The sequence below is a fragment of the Terrapene carolina genome, unplaced genomic scaffold, assembly GCF_002925995.2.
Source record: "Terrapene carolina triunguis isolate 2854851 unplaced genomic scaffold, T_m_triunguis-2.0 Scaffold211, whole genome shotgun sequence".
In the NCBI taxonomy this organism is placed as follows: Eukaryota; Metazoa; Chordata; order Testudines; family Emydidae; genus Terrapene; species Terrapene triunguis.
Window position 1 is genome coordinate 26,688,719 of NW_020664562.1, and position 27,184 is coordinate 26,715,902.

At 39.4% G+C, this 27,184-nt stretch overlaps 1 protein-coding gene across 1 annotated transcript in view; it reads left to right on the forward strand.

The window, feature by feature from the left end:
- Positions 1-27,184, forward strand: part of LOC112107703 (collagen alpha-1(XXIV) chain) — a 235,372-nt gene that overhangs the window by 34,232 nt on the left and 173,956 nt on the right. The window contains exons 5-8 of the mRNA XM_024201528.3: positions 1,833-1,886; positions 11,468-11,521; positions 15,601-15,654; positions 24,495-24,539. Of these exons, the coding sequence (XP_024057296.2) occupies positions 1,833-1,886; positions 11,468-11,521; positions 15,601-15,654; positions 24,495-24,539 (207 nt within the window). The remainder of the gene's footprint in view (positions 1-1,832; positions 1,887-11,467; positions 11,522-15,600; positions 15,655-24,494; positions 24,540-27,184) is intronic.

The following is a 27,184-nucleotide window of genomic DNA, read 5'->3' on the forward strand; positions in this document are numbered from 1 at the left end:
CAGCTATCAGCAGTCAGCTGTGTGCTGCTCCACTTGCTGCACAGTGATTGTTGTGTCAGTGACTCCTTCCCACTACTCCCAGCTGCATGAGGATCCTCCTACCTCAGGCCCTAGTCTTCCCCAGGATTCCCGTGCTTCGCTCCCTCAGCCCTTAATCGTGCCTTGGTCCGACAGTCTCAGTAGTGACACCTTAGTTAAGAGTGATACATTTCCCTCAGGAGCTTGATTTTAACCACTTTTAACTTTATTAGAAAAGTTCCTTTCTGTGTAAAATTTCTCACATGGGACCTCTGCACAGAGGAGATTTAAAAAAAAATTTTTTTTAGTGTATCAGCCAAGCTGAGTCTGAGTTAGGGCACGTCAAGAAGAAAAGTGAGTTTTCAGGATTTGAAACAAATAATTTTTGTTGTTCACCCATATCTCCAGAATGACTTGTTTTATACTGTTTTATCTGAAATGTATGTTAATCCTCAGTGAGGTGGAATTCCTAGGGCAACTTTTATTGAGCAGAATACCACTGTGCTCTCCCTTGTTGTTGTGGCATTTCCTCGACCCTGGCAAAACAAACCAACAAAGCTCTAAAAACTTTCTGAGCCATTTCCCCATTGTAATTATATTGGCACCTTCAGTAGCGGGTTTCCTCTTTCTTGTAAATCCCTGAGAGAGACCCGAAAGCTGCCTGTGTGCACATTAATCTCTCAAAGGGGGCTGGGATCAGCATTTCCATTTAGTTACATCAACATGGTTATTCACTGGAGGAAGCATTAAACTGTGAGGCTCTCAGTGTTAATGTGCGGTATAATTGGTAAACGCTGAGTCGTGAGGGAAAAGTAAATGTTATGATGTCTGTCTTAACAGTTCATTGAATTTGTAATTTATGTTTTGAGAGAGTTAAAACAGATTCTTATTATTTCTGGTACCTTTGATAAACTCTTTGGGTGAAATTCTGGCCCCCCTTGAAGTCAATGAAAGTTTTGCCATTGACACCAGTGAGGACAGGATTTTATCCTTCAGGTTCTTCCATGTGTCATAGATGAATAGCTGCTGACGATCATTGTGATGACCATTTCCCCCAGTGCCCAATTCTACAAGGACTGGCTTCAATGAGAGTTGAAAGTGCTCCGGACCTTGCAGGATCAGATACCCAGTGTTGAAACCTTTTAACTTCTAGTGTGGATGGCCTGGAAACATGTTTTGTCCCATAGCGGGAAGTATTATAGATCCCATATTCCACCAGTCCTGTTGTTGACAATCACTGTCAGCAGTGGTTTGTTTTCCAAGCACAGATGGGTCAATTTAGCCATATACTCCTGATGTTCTTTGCATGGAACTCTCATTGAAGTTAATGGATGTTGATCATATAAAAGTCAACTTTGACTCTCAAAAATGTCAGCATTCTGGGCCATTGATCTGGAGAATTAATTGTTACAATTCCTTACTGCATGAACTTTATATACTGTACATAGGGATTACCTCAGTAATGTGATGTTTAGGATTTCCTTTTATCCCAAACATCGTATGATATTCTATGGCTGAAAAGTCGTCATCACAATGAGCTTGCTCTAATATGCGTGTCCTGAATTACCTGGGATCCCAGTGAAAAGTTAATGACTGAGACTGTCAAAGGAGTCTATGGGAGTTAGGTGCTCAATTCCCATTTAATCTCAGTGGGAAATGGACACTGATTCCCTTAGGCTCCTTTGCAAATCCTTGCCAATGATTTTAGATGGAACAGTGATCCTTGAGGATGATTCTCTGTACAATATTTCCACAAAGTAATGAACATTGTTTGGTGTAGTTCTGAATAATCCTGCTCTTTCTCGTTTTTATAGGGTATTCCAGGCCCACATGGGAATCCAGGTTTGCCAGGGCTGCCTGGTCAAAAGGTGAGCTAACTTAACCACACTGCCATAAGCATTATTTGAACTTCCGGATGTGTAACTTTTTGGAAGTCCTAGAGTTTGCTTCCAATAATAGTAGTGATTAATTTTATTTGGTTTACAAATGGAGAGCACAGCTATAAACAGTTTTTAAGGAAATGTAACCAATAAAACTTAAACCAAGATCAAAAGAAAAATAGCCAGTTTCACAGGACAAAATGATGCATGTGGAATGATGGCCTGGAAGCCTTTACTCATGTGAGTATTCCTTGCTTTCCAAAGGATTTTGATTGAAGTCAATCCAACTACTTTGGTGAGTCAGAATTATTCAAGTGAGGCATTTGCAGGATTGGACATTTAATCCCTGCGGTAACCTTTCGCTTTGGTCAAAAAAAAAAAAAATAGGCCAAGTCACTCTCCATAAATACTTCTATTTGCTGCCAAGATTTCACCTGTTTGATGGCATTTAACTACTCTAACTTTCAGAGTTTGTTGATTAAATGATAGAATAAGAACTGTGGAACCTAGATTTGATATTGCAAATTTAAGAAAAAATATTCAGCCATAAGCTCAGTTAAAAACTTTCAAACCTGGGTTACAAAGGCCACTTAAATACCGGCAGGCAGTTTTGTGCAGTTGCAAAATGCCTTCAATTCATATTTAGTTTTAACAATTTGATAGATATGTTAGGAAAAAACAACATGATGATTTGTTTTAGTGTGGTTCCTTATGGCAGGAATCTGACCTGTAGTGACAGGTGTTAAAAACTGCTCTAGGCCATGAAAATATATCAAATAAAGCTTGTGATGTTTGACATTGTAAAACAAAGTGGCTTTGTGTTTGCTATGTGCCCTTTTGTTAGTATCTAATTTTATTACAACCATTAAACGTAGTGATTTCTATAACTTGGTTTTACAATAATTATGCAAACTGGGCAATAGAGAAATGTAGACCGCTGTTACTTGAAATAAGTGTAGCCAGCTACTCACAGGATTTATTTCATAATATATATTTCCTTTCATTGAGTCATACCAAGATTCTGAGCATTTATCTACTCTGTAGTTGAGTTTATGATTTAAAAAAATGAAGTAATTCATAAAAATTAATGTATTTTCTAGGCTTAGCTATGAAAGCTACATTTTCTTGTTGGTCACAATTTATTATTGTTAATACTGTATCGTTATTTTATACAGAGGGGGCTAGAGCTCCACACAACTGCAGTTTTACTGTAAAATTACAGTATCATAATATTTTAATTAAATAGAAGTAAGCCAGATCCTCACCAAGTGTAAACTGGAGAAGCTCCACTGAGGTCAATTGACCTATGCTGATATACACTAACTGAGATTGAAGACACTTGGGTTTAATCTTAGAACACACAAGATCAAATGTAATCATTTTCTGGCAGTAACATCACAATGGGTTTTATTCTCCCCTCAAGGTACATGTGTATCTCCTATCTAGTTGAAGAGTTACACGTGCTTCAAGAGTGGAATTTAATACATTTATAGCTTCCTAGATTGTCACTAATGGCTTTAAACTGAAGGTCAGGTTCTGTCCCTGTGTGTGTGCCAGCAGCTTCCATTGACATGTATATAGTTTAGGGTCCTTAGCATGTAACCTTAGATACTTGGCCTAGGGGTATAAGGTTGACATGTGGTCTAAAATCACCAAAGCATGCTTAAGTTTTTGGCAATTTTCCTAGCTATCATAAACAAGAACTATTTCAAGAAAACTGAGTCTGTGGATTTTGGCACCGTTATAGCTGCATTGTAATGCTAAATAGATTAAATACTTATATATTTTATTTTACCTTCACAAGATGGTTTATACTTCCTTGTTCCTGCTTCACAATTGAAAACCATGTATAATGATGACTGCTTGTTTCTAAGTTAAAATTACAAAGAATTGCATATCTTTTATTGGGGAAATGGCATTGGGCAAGGTATGAAAGGGAACATATTTTAACTAGCTAAGAACCAGCTGCAGCTTTATTACAAATAACATTTTTAGTTCAGTCTGTCTGAATTGTAAAAGGGAAGCAGTATACTGCTCTCTGGCAATGGTGTCAGCAAGAGGAGGATCTGGCCCAACATGTATCATTTCAAATAATAGTTATCAACTTACACTTGTTCCTATTCACTCCATCACCCAAACTTATCACCTGATTAGTGCCTATTGAAGTCAAGGGGAGTCTTTCCACTGATTTGAAAAGGCAGAGAGTGAACAGAACTTGCACTTGGGTCTCCATGCCACAAGAAGCAAATATGAAGGATTTGGGGCTAGAAAAGGAGGGTGGAAAGATAATGGTGTGAAGGGATTTGATGGGAAAGAGAAATCAATGATGGTAAACATAAGTAAAGGAGAAAGGCTGGTCCCCCAGTCCTGCAATTCATTGTGCACTGTCAGACTGCTGCACCCATGCACAGCCATGCTGAGGGAATGGATCTCTGCAGGGAGGGGAGCAGTCTTCCCACATGCAACAAAGTGCAGAATTGGGGCCAAAATCAGAAAGTTTAATGTATTGAAAAGAGAGGGGAAAAAACCTTGAAAGATCTTAAAGGAATGAGAATATTTATATAAAAAAAAGCCATGGATAATTTACTGGTAGTTTTTAAAAAAATCACATGTCCCCAGTTCTGGCTGGGGAGAAATTACACCTCTACCTCGATATAACGCTGTCCTCGGGAGCCAAAAAATCTTACCGCGTTATAGGTGAAACCGCGTTATATTGAACTTGCTTTGATCCGCCGGAGTGCGCAGCCCCGCCCCCCTGGAGTACTGCTTTACCGCATTATATCCAAATTCGTGTTATATCGGGTCGCGTTATATCGAGGTAGAGATGTAGTAGCGCCCAACTCCTTTTGAATGCCCTGAATCCTTTTCATTTTGATTTTGAAAAGTTGGCAGTGTCAAACAGGATTTTTTTAAAAAATAGTTGTCTCGTTGCATATAATCTGGCTATATGCCAGAAAATCTATAGTCATCCTTCACCCTAAGTAAAGAGCTTTGTCTGAGACTACAGTTTAATTTCAAGATCCAGTCTGTGGCTGCATTTGACAGGAACTTAAACATGCTGCTGGTATCTGTCATGTCATTTCTATCTTTAGGCCAGACTCTTTTGTGTAGAGTATTGACATTGTTCACCCACATGCCACTCCATATACCACTGTTTATTGACATAACACATCAATCCTTTCTATACTTTAATGGCTACAGTCAAGTATGGAATTAAATGGATAGGAGAAGTTGAGCCAGTTTACTGAGGAAGGAAATAGAAATATGTATACAAGTGATGATTGTACAGAGGCTTAGCTATCATGCAAGGCAGTAATTATATGTTGTTCTTTTTGTTTTCATAAAGTTCGTTGCATGGACAATGAATTCATTTAGCTGTAATAGATTCTGTGATGATGATGCAAAGGTAAAATGCAGTGAATCATTGGATTCACCACTGCATTGCACCTTGTGTAGTCAGTTAAACCTGTGCAAAATGGGCATAAAGTGAGTGGAGGACTCTGATTTGAAGCATTTTATACCCACTTTGCATGAGAATAAATAATTACACAAAGTGCAGGGCAGCACAGACTCAGGACTATGATTTCTAATGCCTTAGGACCAGATCACCTTGTCCTGTGAAGAAACCTGCCCAGATGGGTTTAAGGGAGGGTTTGTACTCTGTGAGGTTTACGTGGTGGGAAGGTTTAGGAGGCTGCAGTCCCTCTGAACCCTATACATCTGTGGGATATATTGAGGAATGGTCTCCCCCTTCCACACAGAGGCAGGAAACATCTTGGATGGATCCCCCTTCCCACCTGGTATCATGGCTCCTTAGAGCCTACCTTTATTTATATGGTTAACTAGTGTACTGATTTCTTCTGTCTTAAAGCTGTTAAAAATTAGAAGAGCAAACTTCTATTTGGTAATTTTCTTGGCTTCACAACTTTGTTTTTTATGGGTTAGTAGAAAGAAAATAATGAAATAGAAGGGGTATGTGATTTGTCTGACAAGAGGAATTCCTGAGAGCTACCAACACAAGACTAATTGCAAAATCATTGTCTTATGAATTATTTTTAGAAGAACTGTGTTTACCGCAGGCATATCTATCTTCTGTTTGACACTGGCAAGTTTTTGTCTTCGCTTGCAATATGGCCTTTCTGTTGTGCCACGCAAGCTTTGCTGTCATTAGAGAGATGTTAATCTTTATTACAGTTAAAGCACTATTCTGCAATAACCCTTGGAAGGTAAGTACTGTGTATAGAGTCTGTCTCATCTTCAGTCTGGAAGACTTGACATGCTTATAAACACAACTCAAGCATTCTCTGAGCAGTCATAACATAGCAATACTTGAAAAAGATTTTAAAGAGAAAATAGGCCAGATCCTCAGGTGCAGTGCAGCTGGTTTCTGTCTCACCCTGGGTGGACTTTGGCTGTAAGCCCAGTCTAAACAATCGAGGGAGGAGCGCCACACAGCAAGGGGGGGGTCTTCACTGGTATGTGGGACTTTTATGCCATACTCCCTCCTTCCTGCTAACGTAGCAGGGGAGAGTGGGCATGGGCAGGATATCCCTGTGCCACAACAGTTCCAGGCTGTGTTTTCTGCTTTTTGTGGCTGTTACAGGCCAGTGTAAGTCACAACCCACCCTGAGGCTTAAATCCTGTTCTCTTGGAGCTATAAGTGCATGGCAGTGTTAACACTTGGAAGCCTAATTGTTTTAGAATTAGGATTATCTCTCTCTCTCTCTCTCTCTCTCTCGCACACACACTCAGCCTGGGCACTTTTTGCAATTATCAGCTATAAATTCATTTTTCCAGAACCCGATAGCTGAACAGTGGCTTGGCTGGTTTTCTCCACCAGAGAAGTATTTATTTTGGGCAGTTTTGTGTTAGTAGATGCAAAGAAGTGTAGAGAGTCATGTGATGCCAGTGCTACAGAGCAAGGGCTTCTTGAAGAAGAGATGTAATTTGCAGTTGTTAATATAAACCTCATCTTGATTGGGACTTTTGTCTGACATAAGGGTCTGCCCAATTTGTAAATGGCACAATGCCAACCTAACAGATGGGCATGAGTGTAGGCCACACACACACACACACACACACATATATATATATATGTGTATATATACACACACACACATACATACAGAATTCTCTGCTGAGAATGCCTGAACAGCTGTCCATACTGATTTTAGTTACTTATAAATAAAGGGCATGTGCCATCTTTAATCCAACTCTGATCTGGACTAGCTTTAACCATAAAAAATAATTTCCTTGGCTATAGGAGAGAAATTCTTGGCGAGGCTGAACTAATCTGAGTATGGAGCAATCCATTATTATATGGTTTTCAGCTTCAAGGCCAAAGTTTACGTCTGGTCTATACAGTTTTGATATGATGAGGTCAATAGAATGTAACCATATGTACTGTGTACAGCATTTAGTATAACTAAAACCAGTGGAGATTACTTGTGCTGTATTTTAGCTTAAAATAATTGTTTTTAATGATAAGATAAAGAAAGTACAAGTATGGTCTCAGTCTAAATATTTAAACTTTCCAAATGCCCAGGTTTGATACAAGTGAAGCAATAAACTAAGATAATTATGTAGAGAGGTTACCTGTAATAGGAATGACTAGCCAATAGTGGTTCTTGATCCACCTGCTGGAGGTTGTGGGTCCCCAGCATTAGTGAGTCTGCCAGTAGCAGAGAGCACTGCAGTGCCAGCCACTCAGAATCCCTGCTGTGTTGGAGGACTGAAGCTAGATTGCACAAACTAAAATAGTGGTCAGGGCTGGGCTAGCCAGGAGATCTGTCAGTACTTCTTCCAGGGACCACTGTTACTGAGGCGTCTATGAAATCTGCAAGTCCAGGAGAAGTCAATCAGAGCTTCCGGTCATTCAGGACCTCTGGAAAATTGGGTCTTAAGTGTGTCAGAGACATTGCTCGTTGTCCAATTGGTAATATATGACAGTGGCCAGCAATGCTGCTGTGTTTCCCCAAAATGTTTTGGGGACATCAAAAACATTCATATAAAGAGATTTTTCAAATGGTTGGGGGAGTTGATGGGAAAGTGACTCACATTATAGGACACAACTGGGTTTTCATAAGAAATGAGTGTTAGATAAAAGGAAGCTCAGATACGTAGGGGCCCAACTGTTTCAGTGCAAGGGATGTCTTTGTGATTCAGCTGAAGAGCTCCAGTTAAACGACATCTGACTAAATCAGGTTGAGTTGAGAAGAATCGAACGTTAAGTGAGGCCACATTCAAGGTTAACTGGCCAAAGAGTCAATGAACATAAGTTGTTGTCTTGGTGACAGAGATGTGGAAGGCTGTGGAAAAGGAGAGATCCGTCTGGAAGAACTCCCTTTCCCTTGTGGAAACCATTTCTGCATGTAGAGGGCATGACTTGGTTATGTCATTCAAGTCAGCAGGGCCTGATACTATTTACCTCAGGGTACTGAAGGAATTAGCTGAAGAAATCTCGGAGCCACTGGCAATAATATGTGCAAACTCCTGAATGACAGGACAGATCCTGGAAGTCTGCAGAAGGACTAATGTAGTGCCCATCTATAAAAAGGGGGGCGGGAAGCCGGGGAACTATAGACCAGTCAGCCTGACCTTGATACCTGGGAAGCTATTAGAGCAATGTATGAAATGTTCAATTTGCGAATCCCTGGAGGATGAAGGGATAATCACTAAAAGCAGCATGGATTTATTAAGAACAAATCATGCCAAACCAGACTGATTTCCTTCTTTGACAGGGTAACTGGTTTGGTTGATAGCAGGAATGTGGTGGATATAATATACCTGGACTTCAGCAAGGCTTTTGACACAGTCCCACAAGACATTCTGATAAGTAAGCTCGAGAAATGCAGGCTCGACAGAACTACCATTAAATGGATACATAATTGGTTAAACAACTGCAAACAAAGAGTAACTATTAATGGAATGATGTCAAATTGGAGGGAGGTCTTAAGTGGCGTTTCACAGGGATGTGTTCTGGGTCCATTGTTATTTAACATCTTTGTTAATGACTGGGATGTAGGAATAGAGAGCATACTAATCAAATCTGCAGATGATACAAAGTTAGGCAGGGTTGCCAACACTTTGGAGGATAGAGCTAAAATTCAAAGAGATCTTGATAAATTGGAGAACTGGGCTACTGACAACAAAATGAAATTCAACAAAGACAAATGTAAGGTGCTACACTTAAGGAAGAAAAACCAAATGCACAAACACAGAATGGGGGATAACTGGCTTGGCAGCAGCACTGCTGAGAAGGATTTGGGAGTTGTGGTGGATCACAGCCTCAACATGACTCAGCAATGTGATGCTGTTGCAAAAAAAGCAAATGCAATTTTAGGTTGCATTAACTGTGGCATGCAAGTCATGGGTGGTGATAGTACCACTCTACTTAACACTGGTTAGGCCTCAGCAGGAGGACTGTGTCCAATTTTGGTCACCGATGTAAAGAAACTGGAAAGGATCCAGAGGTGAGCGACAAAGATCATCAATAGGATGGAATGCAAGCCATATGAGCAAAGAATGAAGGAACTGGGTATGTTTAGTTTGGAAAAGAGATTAAAGGAGGACATGATAGCAGTCTTCAAATACTTGAAAGGCAGCATAAAAAAAGATGGAGAAAAGTTGTTCTCTCTTGCCATAGCAGGCAGGACAAGAGGCAATGGCTTCAAACTACAGCATAGCAGATTTAGATTAAATCTCAGGAAAAGCTTCCTAACTGTAAGAACAGTAGGACAATGGAACAGATGCCTCAGGAGGTTGTGGAAGCTCCTTCACTGGAGGTTTTTAAAAGGAGTCTGGATAGCCATCTGCCTTGGTTGGTTTAGACACTACAAATCATATATCTTGGCCAGGGATCCCATCTAACCCTACGATTCTATGACTTCTAGTCAGGAATGACTCATAACCTGCCCAGTAAAAAATTGAACCTAGGACTGTTGGATTTCTCTCTCTTACTTTCTCCATCCTCCAGGGCTCTGTGCTATTTTTAGGAAGTATTGGATGTGTGAAAAAAAGATGGCAGAGGCTACTATTTCTGATAACATTTAGAGCAGGAGTCGGCAACCTTTCAGAAGTGGTGTGCTGAGTCTTCATTTATTCACTCTAATTTAAGGTTTTGCGTGCCAGTAATACATTTTAACATTTTTAGAAGGTCTCTTTCTATAAATCTATAATATATAACTAAACTATTGTTGTATGTAAAGTAAATAAGGTTTTTAAAATGTTTAAGAAGCTTCATTTAAAATTAAATTAAAATGCAGAGCCCCCCGGACCGGTGGCCAGGACCCGGGCAGTGTGAGTGCCACTGAAAATCAGCTCGTGTGCTGCCTTTGGCACACATGCCATAGGTTGCCTACACTTGATTTAGAGAAAACATGGAACCATGAAGGACTGGTGGATTATTTTCAATTGACAATAACGTTCTTCTTTTAAACTCAGGCTAGAAAACTGTTAAGCTAGTGTGCTGTCTATTGTAAGCCTGGTCAATGGGAATGCTTCAGTCACTTCTAATGCAGGCAGTTTACTACTTCTGAGGGTTAATTTATTACCTGGGAACCAAAAGCAATTGACTTCAAAAAGTTGTGACAAGCACGCACGCACGCTTCTCAGACTCTCATGGCAATAAAAACAGGTAGTGACACTTGAAAGAGAGGGGAAAGTAAAGTGTAGCACGCTGCAGAACTTAATTATGTGGGAACACAAGCTATGAAATATGGCATATGAAACATAGCCATATGCTTTCCTTATGCGAGACAATATTTTCCTATTGCCAGAATATGTGAAAGGCCAAATGTATATTTATGCAATTTATTTCCCCAATAAAATGTCCTCTGCCTGCCATCTGAACATCACATTTCCCCTTTAAAAGTATCTACATTGTAAGGAATGTAACTCCAAACCTTGCATTTTTGAAGCAACAAATGAACAGCTTAACACTAGCCTTAACGGGAAATTATTTCTATGTTACATCGTGGGGTAATTCTAGTCAGTTTTATGACAAGTTTTGTTTTGGGGGGGAATATGCAGTGAATGAAAAATTGCAACTAACTGAGTACATCTCAACAGCAGCTTTCAAGGACACTAGATTAAAAGATAGGAACAAAGAACTGATCAGAAATAGAAATGACATCACAACTATCTTGGTGTTCATGTTTGATATGGTTTGATACATCAGGCTTGCATAAATCAGCAAAGTACAAATAAAGTATTCAGTTATAACTGAGAATGCAGGCACACTGATTTGTCTGTACCTCTTACTGCATTTGCAATTAAACTCTGTCTTTTTAATAAATAATCCTCAGGTACATTATGAAGAAATGCAGGGAAATTCAAACTCATCGCCACATATGCATTCAGATTATTGTATTATGCCATGTAGTGTGACATGCATATTTTAATAGGAAAGTTGACATAAGGAAACATTCCTGGAATAAGAAATATACTTTGTACAGCATTAGATCCTGCACACACACAATCAGTTTCTTCAACAGTGAAAATATTTGTGGCTAGCTATATAATTAAATCTTCTGTCCCTGTACCACACTGATTTCATTTCTCTGCAATAGGGCCCTAAAGGAAATCCAGGATTCTCCCCAGGACAAGCAAAACGTGGAGAAAAGGTAACTGCTTCATAATTACAGAGAAATGTTAGCCACGTTTTTTGTTGTTGAAGTTTGCTTATGTCATCTGTATTGTTGGGTTTAATTACCTTTTAAGTCTAGTGCTATGTAAATTGCAATTTTTGTTTTCCCATTATTGTTTGTCTCAGAATGGCTGATGTCTATATGAGTGGCTGGATTTTAGTGTTCTATGATAAAGTAAGACTCTGGCAACAGTTATGAACCAAAGACAGACATAAAATAACAACACTTAATGGTTCACCTGTAGTTAAATTTTAAATTCTGTATTTGATTTCAGATTTAAGAAACAAAAATTAAAAAGTAAAACTCTATTGGAAGAATTAAATTAAATTCAGTTTGTTAGGACTTAATAAATATGGTACAGTTAAACTGTTGTGTTTATGTTAACTCCTTCACATCAGCAACAAAATATGAGTATTGAAACCTTATAACATCTTAAATTGGTACACAAAGCTCAGAGTGACGATGGTTAAAGGAATACCTCCAATTTAAAAATCATATCTCTACCTGAACTTGTTTTACCTTCTGTTGTTGCAAGGGATACTTCATTTTAGCACAACTGAAACATTAGAAATAAGCCTTTGTGACCAGAATCCCAGGGGAGCCAGCTGAGGTCACTCAGTTAGGATGAACTGCAAAGAATGAGGCAGACAATCCCCAAAGCTGGTGGACATTCCAATACTTAGATTTACCAAGCCAGCACAAAGCCTTCTGTAATACCTTACTGCTTACCCAGAAGTCAGCAACACAGTTCCCTTAAAGTAACCCAGCCTCAGGCCTCCACCTAGACACCCAAGTCAGATATGATGAGGATTAGTGAAAATCTTATTCATCATATAGGAAAGTTCTACCAATCCCAAAGGATCGGACATATATCCCCCCCAGGTTAATGAATATTCCAGATCTTACCCAAATACACACTTATCGCCAGTTCTTATTAACTAAACTAAAATTTATTTAAAAAGAAAAGAGAGTGAGTGTAGGCTAAAAGATCAGTATACATACAGACATGAGTTCAATTCTTGAGGTTCAGATTCATAGCAGAGATGGTGAGCTTTGTAGATGCAAAGAGTTCTTTTCAAAATAGTTCATAGATTATAGTCCAATGTTTGTATTCAGGGCAGTCCAATCAGAACTGGGAACTCAGTCCTTGTGGCTTCAGCTTCCCCTGCATTAAGCCTCAAGCAGATCTGAGATGTCAGGATCCAAGCCATTTTTTATACAGTTTCAGGCCTTCTTTGACAGCTCAGAGTCACTTGATGAACAATAGACACTCATTTCCTAAGCATCGCCGGTAATTATTCACACTGATCAACATAAGCCAATTGCCTGTTTTTCCACCATTCACAGATTATTTGATATACATTTAAAAGAGAAATGAATACAGCAATATCCCATGTTTATAGTTCATTTAAATGTTAAGATGTTCTTTTGATCTCTGAATTAACAGAATACAGCATAGACAGGGACTGTTTGATTACATTGTTGACCACTACCAATATATATGTAAATACACAAAAACACAAACATTATCTCCCCATATGTTTTTAAGGGTTGAATTTGAGTCATTCATCCTATAGGATACTTAACCCTTTCTGGTCATGCGTCACAGCCTTTTCCCTGTTTTTCAAAATTTGAAAGCCCTCTGTGTATCCGTTTCCCTCTTTCCCATGTCTAGTTTGTTAGGCCTTGATTCCGTAGACACCTTAGCACATGCTTAACTTAAAGCACATGAGTTAGGCTCATTTAATTCTGTGGTATTACTCATGTGTTTGAAGCTGAGCACATGTGTAAATTTTTGTAGTATGAGGGGATCAGGGGCTTAGTTAGCAGATTTCCCCTTTTGTTTAAGTGAGTCTTTCACACCATAACAGAAAAGGGAAAAAAATGTAAAAGGAAAATATGATTCTATACATGCAAACTTGTGGTGGAGGGAACCCGGGAGTAGGTATAGTCCCTGAAATGATCTTTAACTTATTTTTTTAAACTTACTAGACTTCAGTTTGATGCTGTCTCTTTATAATATTTTGATGAATTTGCACACAGTCACATTGTTCTGTTCAACTCTCACCAATGTCACTGTCTTCTCTCCAAAAAAAAAAAAAAAAAAATAAACCATTCTGTACTTGATAATAAAGAGCCTGATTCTGATCTCACTTACACTGGTGTAAATCAGAAGTGACTCTTTTAAAATCAATAGCTACCCTTGTGTACGGCAGGTGTAAGTGACAGAAGAATCCGATCCAGAGCAAAGCTCTGCTTTGAAAAAAGATTATAAAAATGACACCTTCTGAGTCAGCAGATCTGCTTCCTGTGCTTATTCAGGATCTTATCTGCTGACTTTAGCGATTAAAAATAAGCCCCCCCTCCCCCTTTCTAACCCTCTTGACGCAACACAACTTTGAGAGAATAGTCAGAATTCTATTCCAGTTCACACATCATAAACATAATTGTTATCTAAGTTGCAACTGGCTTGCACAGATGTGGCTAAGAGCAGAGTTTGGCCCAAAGAATCTTGATGACTTTGGTGATGGTGCCCAAGCCAGAAAGAATCCAAACTAGAATCAACAAGTCAAGCTGAACCTGAAGGACTGTTAGAAAAACCTGTTTTTATTTGCGAGTGGAACAAACTGGTTCAAGAAGTAATCGAGAGACAGTGACTGTGGACACAATTACAGCCGTGTCCTATTAACAGTCACTTTTCAGATTATAACTGCATATTAAGGAATTTAATTGCACTGGGAAACAATGCAGTCACTGTTATGTAACCTTGGGGAAGCAGAAGTCCCATTCCAGAAATACTGTGTCTTCATCATTGGTTTATTCACAAAAAATCTTTCAGCCCTATTCAGCCATATTCATTAAGAACTCTCTTAATGCTAAGAAATCAAAGATTCTGTCCTCCACTTCACCTTAAAGTGGATTCCAAGAGTAAGCTCCTATAGTTACATTAGTTGGTTATTTTGTCTTTCCAAAATGACTTTCAGTATAAAAATACAGAGTGGTTCTTCATGGAAGCTATGGCTTGGAGGTTTATGATTACAGTTTACTTTTGAATTGCACACCTACTAATTATGGCTGACACTTTAAAACCAATGTGCTTATATTGAGAGTTTAATTAGCATGCTTATTTCATAATGTATATTTAGAGTTTCATTTTAAAGAGCTGCCTATCAAAGGCAAGGCTAAATTCAGAAGTGAGACTAAGCGTGTTTAGAGATCGATTCATTTGGTGAAATGTGTATGCCTCCATTTGGTCCTTCCACTTGCATGTTACACAAATGTAGGCCTGGTCTACATTTAAAATTTATGTCAACATAGCAATGGCATTCCAGAGTGTGAAAAATCCAAGCCCCTAAGCACCTATGCCAGCCTAAGCCCTGGTGTAGATGCTGCTAGACTGATGGAAGAATACTTCCGTCAACTTACCTGCTGTTGCTCAGGGAGGTGTTCCTGCAGTGATGGAAAACCCCCTTTTGTCACTGTAGGCTGCAACTGCACCGTGGGGTTACAGTGTCATGCTACAGCACAGTCAAAGTGAGTCTAAATGTACACAGCCTACAATACCTCTGACTTTGGCCCATCGTGCTGAATGAAAAAATTTGCCAGTTTACTGTTTTCAAACAGATTTAATGACATTTACATTTAGAAAATATTTGGAATACTTCTCTCAGACAACCTTTTTGTTTCGTTTGTTACTTGAAGTTTGTATGGAAACTAAATGTGGCAGTCATTTTTTTTCCAGTGCAAGAAACATGTAACATTGGGGAAATGGATCTGATATGAACAAATTGAAAGTTAAGAAATAATTTAAAACTACTCACTTGGAGTGAAATTCACCTCTGGGTAAATGCCAACACCAGACCTGTGTAACCACTTCAGTCCTACTTAAGCTGGCTAAAATGTAGATATTCTGAGATTCTGAAATAAATGTTGTTGTTCTGTCGATTCCATTTTAAATGTCCAGGGATAAAGAGAATGTACTGCTTCCCAGGTGTTTATAGTCTTTTCAAATGTTATAATAAAATGAAATGATTTTACCTTACTGTGTTGTACAGGGTGACCCAGGTCCAAGAGGCTTACTAGGCCCTCCTGGTATCAAAGGTCAGAAGGTAAGATTTTCTTTTAATGTTTATATTCAGTTCTCGAGTGTAAATCCACCGGAAATCAGTGGGGGGTCTGCATAATTGGGCCCTCCAAGTTTGAGCTGCTTAGTCTGTCTTTGGAAATTCCTTACCTCAGCTATCAAAACCCCACATGCAGGTCTGAATCTGAGCCGCAGATCATATACTGCATGTGCCTCTTTTTCAGGATGAGCCCAGCCTGGAAAATAACAGATTCTCCCAAGCTATGCAAGTTACAGAGCTCCATAGCAAGCCAATCTGTGTAGGAAAAAGGTCAATCTATCCCACAACAAGCCCCACCATCCTCTTCCCATTGCCCCCTACCTACTTCAAAAGTTCCATCTTTAATATCATGAAGTGGATGGGAAGTCAGCAGCAGTGTTCCCTGTTAGCCAGTAGTGGAAGCATAGCTGAAATGCACATCCATGTCAGCCTGTTCACACTCCCATGTAAGCAATACTTCTAGGTTCAGTGCACACTCTGCTATTGGCAAAAGAAGATGGTACATGCTGAAATCTTCCCTTCCACTGCTTGTCTGATCTAGGTAGGGCCAGTATGAAACCTGTCCGAAACTCAGGAGCCTTGAGCTAAGTGAGGTTATAGCACATGTACTGCCACTGTCCATACTGTGGCTAAGTATAAGACTTCGGTCCCTATGTGGTCCATCCAGAGCCTTTCCTGAGTACTAAATTAATTTAAAATGTAGTGAGCAAAATGTAAATTAAAAGTTTTTTATGGTAACTCCCAAATGGTGTGCTACTCCGTAAAGCTTGTTATGTTTCTGCTCTGGTATTGTGAGCTCCTTCAAGCTTCAATAAATATACTCCTGCCTGGAAGATACTGATATTTTAAATGAATGAATCCCACTTTATTCTCAGTTTCAGGACTGCCCACCTCTTTTCTATTCATTAATTCGTTCACTGAATCATGTGTTAATTCATTCAGTGTTAGCGATGGAGCTCAATCTTTCAGCACCACAAAATTGGATGTTTTTCAAAGATGTGTGTCAGAGCAGCTTAAACTCTTGCCTTGAAGCCAAGTGAAATAAGTTTTAGATTTTGGAAGCCACCTAATATTCACGTAATTATTTCTTCACTAGGAGAAATGTCAAAGCACTGTAAGAAATAAAAACCCCATACTCCATTTAGGAAACTACCCAGGCCTTAACAGTCCATTAGCGTGGGACAGCATGAGGCAAGCATAGAAGTATTCAGGAAAGGGGACAAAAGGGATGCCAAGATTGTAGGAGTGGAGCGAGTGATACGGAGAGTACATAGACATAAAGCTGGAGAAGAAGGGTGGAATGAATTTATAAATTATTTTGAAAACCACGAAAATATTGTTTAATTGGGTTCAGTAATGGATAGGAAGTCAAGAGGGCTTGTCCATACAGGGCCACTCAGGGAAAATTAATGTGAATTAACTAAAGATGTGAATTTAAAGTGGATTAGTTAAACTTCATTAAACACCTGTATGGACACTCTCATTCAGAATTAAAGTGGCCTAAATTTGATTTGGTTTAATTCACTTCTCTTGTGTTGACCAAAAGCATAAATTTACTCTTTGTAACCCAAAAAAGGAAGAAGTTACAAAATTAGTTTAAAAGCTCCTAGGAAATGTCTTTCACTTGTCCACAAACCTTCTGGGATTTAACAAAATTAATCCAATTTTAAAGGCCTGACTAAAATTTTCATTTCTTATGTGGGAAAATTCCCTCCAGCAGCACCTGTTCTTATCCAAGTCGGAGATTTATCTGGTAGCCTGCTTGTTATCACCAATTGTCACCAGCAGAGCTGTGGCATCTTCTGAGTCCCAAAACATATACTGCTTTACAATATTGTCAGGTTCACAGTTTTGCTTGGAAAAGCAAAGCAGTTTCTACTTAATTTTCAATAAAATCATGTTAGGCTATGTCTACAATACAAGCTAGGGGTGATGGTGTTCATTTGATCATTGGCACTTTTACTCTTTGTTTCCATGTCATGTAGAGAATAGACACTAACTGGAACCACGTTTCAGAAAACTCCAGTCTGAACTAATCTTGTAAAATCACTGAGTCCATGAATTATGTTACACCTGTAAATACTAAAGAGTATTTTATGCTTGATGTTTAATGGACCTAGGTCCAAGCTTTGCAGTTTTAAGATGCTTGATCTTTCCATATCATTACCAGATATACCCAAGACGATGAATGTATTTTCAGACTTCAGTTGAGTTGGTAGCTTGTTTTCATTTTGGAAAGTCATTTCAGAGGTGTGTGTGCAAATTGTGCAATAATCCAGGGAAAAAGGGAAATCCTTGGGGAAAAAAAACATTCTCTTTTGTTACTTCACATTTGATTTTGTTAAATGCTGTTGGGGAACTGCTGAAGTGTGTATAAATGAGTAACATAATTCTTTTAACACATAACTATAAAGAACACAAAAAAATCCATAAATTCATTGCTTCCTAAGTCCTGTTTGATTTTGGCAGCTGGTTCTGATTTTTATCTTCCTGTAGATTGATCTGCAGTAAAATGATCAGCATTTAAACTGTGACGTAAGTTTTAATGTGGACTAGCTCTTGCACTATTTCAGGTCTCTCTTTTAGGTAGAATAATACCAATTTATTTATGCCCATTTCTTGGTAATTGCCCTTTTCCCATTGACCTTAGTTGTTTTCCTGAAGAATTCAGGCTGACACTTTCAAAGCAGCATTGGGGATTTGAACAGTCATTGTCCCTTAATTTTAATGGTGGAATTGAATATTTCATCGGTAACATGCTGGCTGCATAATGCCTACTACTGCCCTCTCCTGGTCATAATTAGACCTGCTCAAAGTTGTGAATAAAATAATAAGATTTTTTTTTCATCAAAATTTGCCTGATTTGGAACTTTTGTGAAATTATGTGTGCACTTATGCAGTACTTATGCAATAGTGTGCACTGTTACAATGAATGTGAAAATTTTGGGGTCTATATTCATATTACATTTTTATTTTTTGAATGGATATGGTTTGTGATTAGTCATGTGCTCTACGTGCTCTTGGTTCTGGTTTCCTGAGTGTCTGAATTTAGCACAGATGGGGAAGAGATTAGTAGAAACAAGAGACTGCATTAGTAGAGTTTCCTTGAGGGATCTCTTTAAAAAATGCTGCACTATTCTATGGTAATCCGGTACAGTACCCAACATCTGTGAGTGTGTGTCCTTGTCTTAATAGTTTATTGTGTTGCCATTGACTACATATTTCTACTGCCTGCAACATGTTTATTATGCAGGGCCAATTTTTGCTCAATTACACCTGTGCAAATCCAGAGTAACTCTAATGAAGTCAGTATGGTTACTCCAAATTTATACCTGTGAACAAGAACAGAGTGTTGTATCATTGTCAGTCCTCTGAGGTCTGGTATGTTTGTTTGAAGCATCCATACAAAAAAGAGGAGCAGTAGCAGGAGAATTCATAATATGTTGGTGAACAAATAATAAATATCTGTGGGAAATTTCTATATTTCTATGGTAGTGAGTGGCTGAGTTTATTTCACAGAGAGTGCTATTTTCCTAGAATAAGAATGAAGTTTGATTAAATGAGAGAAATTCTTCCATTGCTTTCAAAGGGAAAAGCACTCTCCTTTGAATGCTGTTTTAGGTAAGTTTTGACACGTGTTTAAAATAGAATATGTTGATATGGCATAAATGTACTTTTGCCTTAAACTGGTCTTATTATTTACCAAGCAGACAGGATCTGGGATTTACATGTGAAGATAAATAATGTGGATCACCTCTCCCTAAGTAACAGCACATTTTCTCCTACCTCTGTTTCTTGCCCTTTGGCACCTGGGCTAGGCAGGGAGGAGAGGGAGAAGCTTCTTTCTTCATTATAACAACTCTAAAACTTTCACTGAAACTTGCTACGGTATCCAAGTAAATTAGCTGTTGATTGCTCCTCCCTACTAGATACACTGGACCTGATTCTTCCCTCCCTTACACCAGTTATAAATTAGGATTGACACCGTTAAAGCTAACAGAATTACATTAGTGTAAAAGTGGTGTGACAGCAATATTAGGCCTGCTGCCCTTGTTAGATTCCTTGTTGGTTCCACATTAAAGTGAAGGTCTGGTTGCAGCAGTAATATAAAGAGCCAGATACTTACCTTTCATATTAGTGCCAGGGCTTGTCTACACTGCAGAGCCTTTGCTGGTAGAGCTGTGCCAGCATGGCTAAGCAAAGCACCTTAGTAGAGAGACAGCGTCTGTCAGCAAAAGGAGTTCTTCTGCCAGTATAGCTGCATCACCTCCCCAAATGACATTAGCTATGTAACAAAAGCATCCTTCTGTTTGCATAGTTGTGTCTACACTGGTGGGTTTTGCAGGCATAGCTATGTCGGCTGGGAGTATGATTATTTTTTAATGCTCCGAGCCAACACAGCTAGGTAAAACTTTAGTGTAGATGAAGCCTTAGATTAACTGTGGTGTTAGACTGCAAAGAGAAGAAACCCCTCCTTTCACCCTCTTTCCCATCCCTGCAAAGCATGTAAAGGAGAAAGGCTCTCACATGAGCACTCGTTCTCAGGGTGTACATTATTGTTGTACAAAACGTACATCTAACTATCAAATGTAGCAAACAAACAGACAACAGATTTCAAACCAAACTTCATTGCCACCTAAAAACATTAATGCTTTCCTCATTGATATCAATGAGCAAGGAACTCTTTCCATCTCAGTTAATTGAGTTTCCTGACTGATCAGGAAAGATACAAGTTTCTATGGAATCAATTTTGGCATATTGTTGTAAAATACCACATTAATACTTGTTAAAGTAGACACTCCCATTGGTTTCAATACAGGATTGTAGGTTTCCAAAATTTTGAGTAATCATGGACATTTTCCTATAATAAGTCCTACGAACGGAAGCATAACAGCATTATTTTAGTAGTTAGACATGAAAGAAGACCTCCTACATGTAGAACGTGCCTGGAGAATCCATGCAGGAGTCTTCAGAGGTATTGAAAAGCAACTATTTGGAGGCAGTGTGATTCTAGGGCCCATGATGGGATCCTTAGAACAGCCTCATCCATGGGAGACACAAAGACCGACTCTCCCCCAGCACCAGGACTTCAGTGCCGTTACTCCTGATTTAAATCGATAAGACGAGACACCGGCCTATTTTTTTAAAGGAAGTAAATCTTTATTTTTACACTTGAAATATTGAATCCTGGGAGTTTGAGAATCTAAGGGCATCACCACCCACTACAGGAGTATCAATTCTACTGTGCACTATAATCTTTCACACTAGCTGGCCCATGTGGATCCTGCTGGAGTTCACTAAAAGTTCCCTAGTGCATGTTACTACAGTACTGTTTGAAAAAGGCCTACATTAATGTGCACTAGGGAACTTTTAGTGCATGTCAGCAGGGTCCACATAGGCCAGTTAGTGCATAACTCACTAGTGCACATTAGAATGAACACCCCTCTTGGGAGACTAATGCACTGTGTAGACATACCTGACACCAGGCTGGTGTAAAAAACAAACAAACAAACAAAAAACCAGTGATGGAGTGAGGGTGAAGCCTTCTGTCCTTAGAATATTACAGGTAGCACATGCTAGCCAGAGACCCTGATTTATATTACTTACATGCCGCGCAGATAAGAAACAGTGGATCTACAAAGAAGCCAAACACATTTCTAATCTGAGGGTGCATGGAGACCAAATAAGCATTTCAAAACTGTGTTAGATGGTGAAAATGTGGAGTTGATAAGTACATTATGTCTTGTGGTGTTTGTGGGTTATGGGTTATGAGTCTAATCCAGCCTCAGAAGAGGACCACAGGATTGCAGTCATGAGAGAGTAGCAAGAATGGGATGAGCTTATTTCCCTTACATTTTTGTTCCCGTCATTATGCTGACATAGGATTAATTTTATGCCACTTTTGGTCCATACAGTCTTTGTCACAGAGGAATAAGAATGATATTGTGTCATGTATGCCATTCATCTATAGTGCTGCGTTGTTCTTTGACCTTCTCAACATTTTGGAAAATGACTGTCCAGCTGTTTCAACTTTTCCATTTACATGTTGATTTGTGGCGAGTTTTTAATATTGCTTTAGATCTAAATGCTGGTATTAGCTCTATTTGCAAAGCAGTTCTTCGTTCTCATGGCACCCATGGCAAAGGTTTCTGTAAAAACGCCTACAGTCGTATAGCTTGTTGTGCTCGCCACATGCCCACAATTGCTTTTTTCAACTCTTCTTTGGCACTGTTCAGAGAAGACCAAATCCCCCTCCATTCCTGTAATTACCTGCCCATTCCTCTGTCTCTCTTGGGAGGCTGCAGCATTACTGTTCTATCTGGATGCTGTAACCAGCGAGCAACTGTCCCAACCCTGTGCTATTGGAATTACTATGGAAACAATGGAAAACACTGTTGGGCTCCCAAAGTTTTTGTTGTTTAATATTTATATTGATATAATGTCAAGAGGCCTTAGCAAGGTTGAGGCTCCATCGTGCTAGGCACTGTGAAAACATAGTAAATAGCTCCTTAAACATGGCCCCTTACAAAGTAGAGGCTAAGTTACTTCATTTGGCAGTAAAGTCCTTTCTCTCTCACAGACCAAAGCACTCTGAGTGCCAATAACATGCCCACAAAGTGGGTGTGCTGGTGTAATCAGGAGCTCAAGCCCTTCCATTTCTGTTTTTGCCTTTGAAGTCCAAATGTGAGCGTCTTCATTAGAATTTGGGGAGTACCTCATCCTCCAATCAATCTACCGGTATTATTCGCTTTTCTTTTTACACACACTTTCCTTTTAGCTCAAAACAAATGTAGTTCCCTTTTTTCCTGGTCCAGATATAATAAAACATTTGAACATTTCCTCTGTAAGCACCTATTCTAACCCAGAAGTAGGGTTATTCTCAAAAATGCTTAAACCACTTAGAACCCAAATCCTATTGAAAATCAATCGGTGGGACTTTGGCTTCTAAATATTTTATGTCCTTTTAAGGTGCTGTTGAAAATTTTACACACAATTCCTAAAGAAGTGTTACTGTTTTACCCTCCAGGTTTGCATTGCAGTCATTAATCATGCTTTTGTCTTTATTTAATGATCTTACCAACAGCATTTCTGAGGCATGCCTTGGCATGTTAATTAGGCAGTCCCTCTCAGCCCGTTTGTTTCATACCTATGCCAGAGGCTAGTGGGGCTCAGGCTAGTGCTCTAAAAATAGCTGTGTAGACAGTGCTTTGAAGGTGCAGCTCTGGCTGGAGCTCAAGGCTGGTCTTCACTATGGGGAGATCAACACTGCTGCAAACGATGCAGCAGGAATCAATTTAGTGGGTCTAGTGAAGACCCACTAAATCAATGGCAGAGTGCTCTCCAGTCAACCCTGGTACTCCAGTTCCCCAAGAAGATTAAAGGAAGTCGACCAGAGAGTGTCTCCCCTCAACGCAGCGCAGTGAAGACACTGGGGGAAGTCAACCTAAGCTACGTCGACTCCAGCTACATTATTCACATAACTGAAATAGCATAACTTAGGTCAACTTACCCCCATAGTGAAGACAAGCCCTCAGGCTCTGACGCCTGGAAAGGGGGGTGGAAGTGCAACTTCAAATGCTGTCTACACAGCTATCTTTAGAGCACTAGCGTGAGCCCCACTAACCTGAGTCTGTTGACTTGGGCTGGGAGGCTCGCTTCTGTGGGCTGTGTAGACACACTCAGATGTATGGTTGAAATACGCTCTGCAGCTTGTGATTTGCAGATGATTGTTGTTTGCCTTTGCTTTACTGTAATATCTAAACATTAAAGCAAGTTAGCAATGCTGTGTGAGTGTTTAGCAAGATGTAAGGAAATACCTGCAACACTGGTTTGGAGAAAATGGAGCCTCTGGGTTTTTTAATAAGCACATGAGCACATGTCCTTAGGACTAACGTTATTTCCCAAGCAAGTGTATAATACTAAAATTGCAAAGCTTGCAAACAGATGTGATTTTTTTTTTCATTACCTAAAACTATTACTGAACAAAATTCCTCTTTTATGATTTCATGTGAGGTAATGCCATTTAGTTTGTTGTAACAAAGCTCTTGGCATGGTGTAGAAACCAAACCGAAACTTGGGGCACCAGATTAAATCTTGGCCCTATTGAAATCATGGACAGAATTCCTCTTGACTTCGACAGGGCCAGGATTTCACCCACCATCTGTACAGGCAAACCATCATCATCATAATGCTCAATATAAAGAGGGGCAATGATAAACTTCGATGATTTAAAGATTCCAGGATAATCTGGAAGACTTTATTTAGTGTCAGGAAGGTGGTAGTTTCATTTACTTGTGCAAAACTATCATCATATATGGAGTATTAAAAAAATTAAGTCCATATGAAAGAAATCTTTTGTTTTCTTACAGTTATCTTTTCCTAGAGAGCTTCTTGGCACTCTCTGTGATGATCTTCTTGTTATGCCTATCTCAGTTGAACTGGCTCATTCAGAGATAGTGTTATGACAAGGATTTGGAATGGGGAAACAGTCTGGACTAAATCCAGCTTTGCAATAATTACTAGCAGATTGTTGCTAAAGGCATTTTGTCTACGTGTTACTTAAGCTTACACAAATCTGTGACTACTAGTGCAAGTTTAGCAGGCATAGCTAGAAATCATCTATGCTAAGGTAAGTTTCTCTTTCTCCCTCCTCCCACATCAGCTACTGAAATTAAGCAATGTGGATGTCACAGAGAAAGAGAGGTTTCAAAATTCTTCTTTGCTGAAGAAAAATATAAAGCGGGGAGGAGGAAATCAAGACCCCCAAAGCTGCATCTTGCGTATCTGAATTCATTACAACATCTGTTCATCTCTTCTACCTGCAGGGTCCCAAAGGCTATCCAGGGCCACCAGGTCCACGAGGCGAGCAAGTGAGTGGTGAAGGCACTGTAACAGTTGATACACATTGTACAAAGCATGTTAAGTACAATTAAAGATAATGACTTTAAATGCTTATAGCAAATAATTTCTTTCAATTGCTGGCTGGTTGAAGAAATACTCAATAGATTTCATTCTTGACTAGGTACTTAGTTGCCATGGAGATGAGTATGGTTTAAGGGCCTAGATAAAACATTATAGACCAACTTGTTTTCTCCAGCAAGTCTGGTGGCATGGAAGAAGTGTGTTGTGTAATGTTTTAGGAGGCAATTCAGACTCTTTCAAAACCTTACCACTGAGACTTGACAATGCATGCTTAATCTCTGGATGGGGAGATGGGAAGGGACTGTGTGTTGCTTTCTTAAAGTATCCTTCATGTGAGTGTTAGAGGTAGACACTTATTACTCCTCCCTTCTAGAGATAAGGGGCCATGGCTGTCAACTCTAATAACCTTGGAACAGGAGTCAAATTTTTCTCTTTTGTATACAGTACTGAATGCACTGTCAATGCTGAATGAATAATCATGACCTAATGATAGTAGTGACCAGAGGCGAAGTCAAAAACAAAAAATACAAGAATAGATTTTAACTGTCCAAAACTTTGACTGAGCTCTACTCCAAGAAACCAAATGAAGGACAGTCGTTATAGTTCAGTCCCTCGGCTTCTGGCATCTTTCTGCAAGAGAATTAATTATCAGAGTTGTTCAGAAGAACAGCATTGTTAACTGCAGGACCTGAGAACCAAAGTAGGAGCTTGTGAAAAGTGATTAACTAGTAATGAAAACAAGAGGGTAAATTGTGTGTGTGTGTGTGAGAGAGAGAGAGAGAGAGAGACTGACATCAGAGGTATAATTTTGGCACTAAATATGCAAGTGTGTGAATTCTCTTGAATATAATCTGATACATTAGACCTCAATGTGAAATTACTGTTTGCCCAGCAGTACTGAAGGCTGTCTGACCTCATCTCAACATACCCATACTATGGTTATAAATAATATTATTCATAGTCTGTTATATTATTTTCAAAATATTTAAAACTCATTTATAAAAATTTGGGAAAATACTTTTGTTCCACAGCCTGTTCTTACTGCTGCTATTTTAAGGATGGTGACAAGAAGATATGTAATTGTAGAGGATGGCCTGGAAAGAGTCAAGACAATGATAGTCATTTTGCATGTCAGTAGCAACAGACTGTGAAGTTCAAAGTATCCACTTGTTGGCTGGAATTTCCATAAACCTCTACAGCAAAGAAAAAAGTTACTGTAAATATATCAAATGTGGAATTACTTGAGAGTGAAGCACAACTGGGAGTGCAAGCAAGGTTTTAAAAAGAACAAAGAGTAAATTAAAATGATTTGTTGCTCTTTGGGTTTTTTGTCATGGAATCTTTGGGACCTGATTCAGCCAAAAATATCCATAGCCCTCTGAAGTGTTTCAAGCTTTAGGAGACCCTGGATCCTGGTTCCATGGCAGACCAACCCATTCAGGGAATAATCAATCTCCCATATATGCCCAGAGGATGAAAGAAATCATGGAAAGCAGAACTGTCTTGGAGGCACAGCACTTATGCAAAATAACTTTTGCTTCCCACGTTCATGACTTCTAACGCCTGGGATTATTCTTCCTCACTCAAACCAGCTGCATGTAGCTCATGGACGAAGTTCTGATTTTGCATTAGTGTGACTCCCACATGTGACAATGGGTGGAGAGGTTGGACAATCTCTAAGTCTGCCCTATGGACTTGGTTTGTTTAAACATAAAATTAGCTAAGGAGAGAGCCAGGGGTGGAGGGAAAGGTGATGACATTCTAACTTCTTACCTCCTTCCCATTTCAAATCTTAGTACTGGTTTTTGAGGAGAAGCTGATCATTGGAGAATCCCAAGGGGCTTCACTTCCTCCAGCACCTGTGCCATGATTTTCTTCTCTTTTAATATTTTTGGCCAGTGGCACCTCTTGTTTTTCTTCCTGGTTGATATCAAGAATGGACCTCCTAAGGGCCCTGCAGTCCAGAAATGTTGGGCCAAATCAGCTTCTCTAATGGATAAATTGCAGGAGTGGGTACTGAGTCAGGAAAACTACATGAGTTTCCCCAGACAGAGGTTAGTCTAGATTGGCTGATACTGCCATGAATACCAGTCCTGAAGGCCAGGCCTAGATGCCCAGCTCCCTGGCATTGCAAAGTTGAAAGGCCAGGGCTTCATTTACCAATGACTACCCATGGAATCCCCAATGAGGTGGGTTCATACAGTGCACGGGAAATATGGCGAAGCTATTGCAGCCTTTTTACATCTCTTCTTTGGTGGATTCTCCAAGGTGTTTGGGTTGCTGATGCATGTCCTTTCCAGCTCCAGCAAGGCCCCATCCCCAATAATGGTTTCCCCACCCAATGAAGGATGCTCTGGATGGCTGGTGGAGACAGGGTACAGTTGATCCCTTTGTTTAGGATGGGCAGATCCAGATGTGGAGAGTCATCCCTGGGCTCAGATTCTGTGTGGATGATCCCCTCTTGTTTTCAGATTTCACATAGGGCATTGCTAATATTCAAACTTGGGTGTTTAAGGGAAAAATAACCCAGATAAACAAGAACTCTGAAGATAGATTTGACCATGTCATTGTAAGTAAGTTTTTAGGTGTGTGG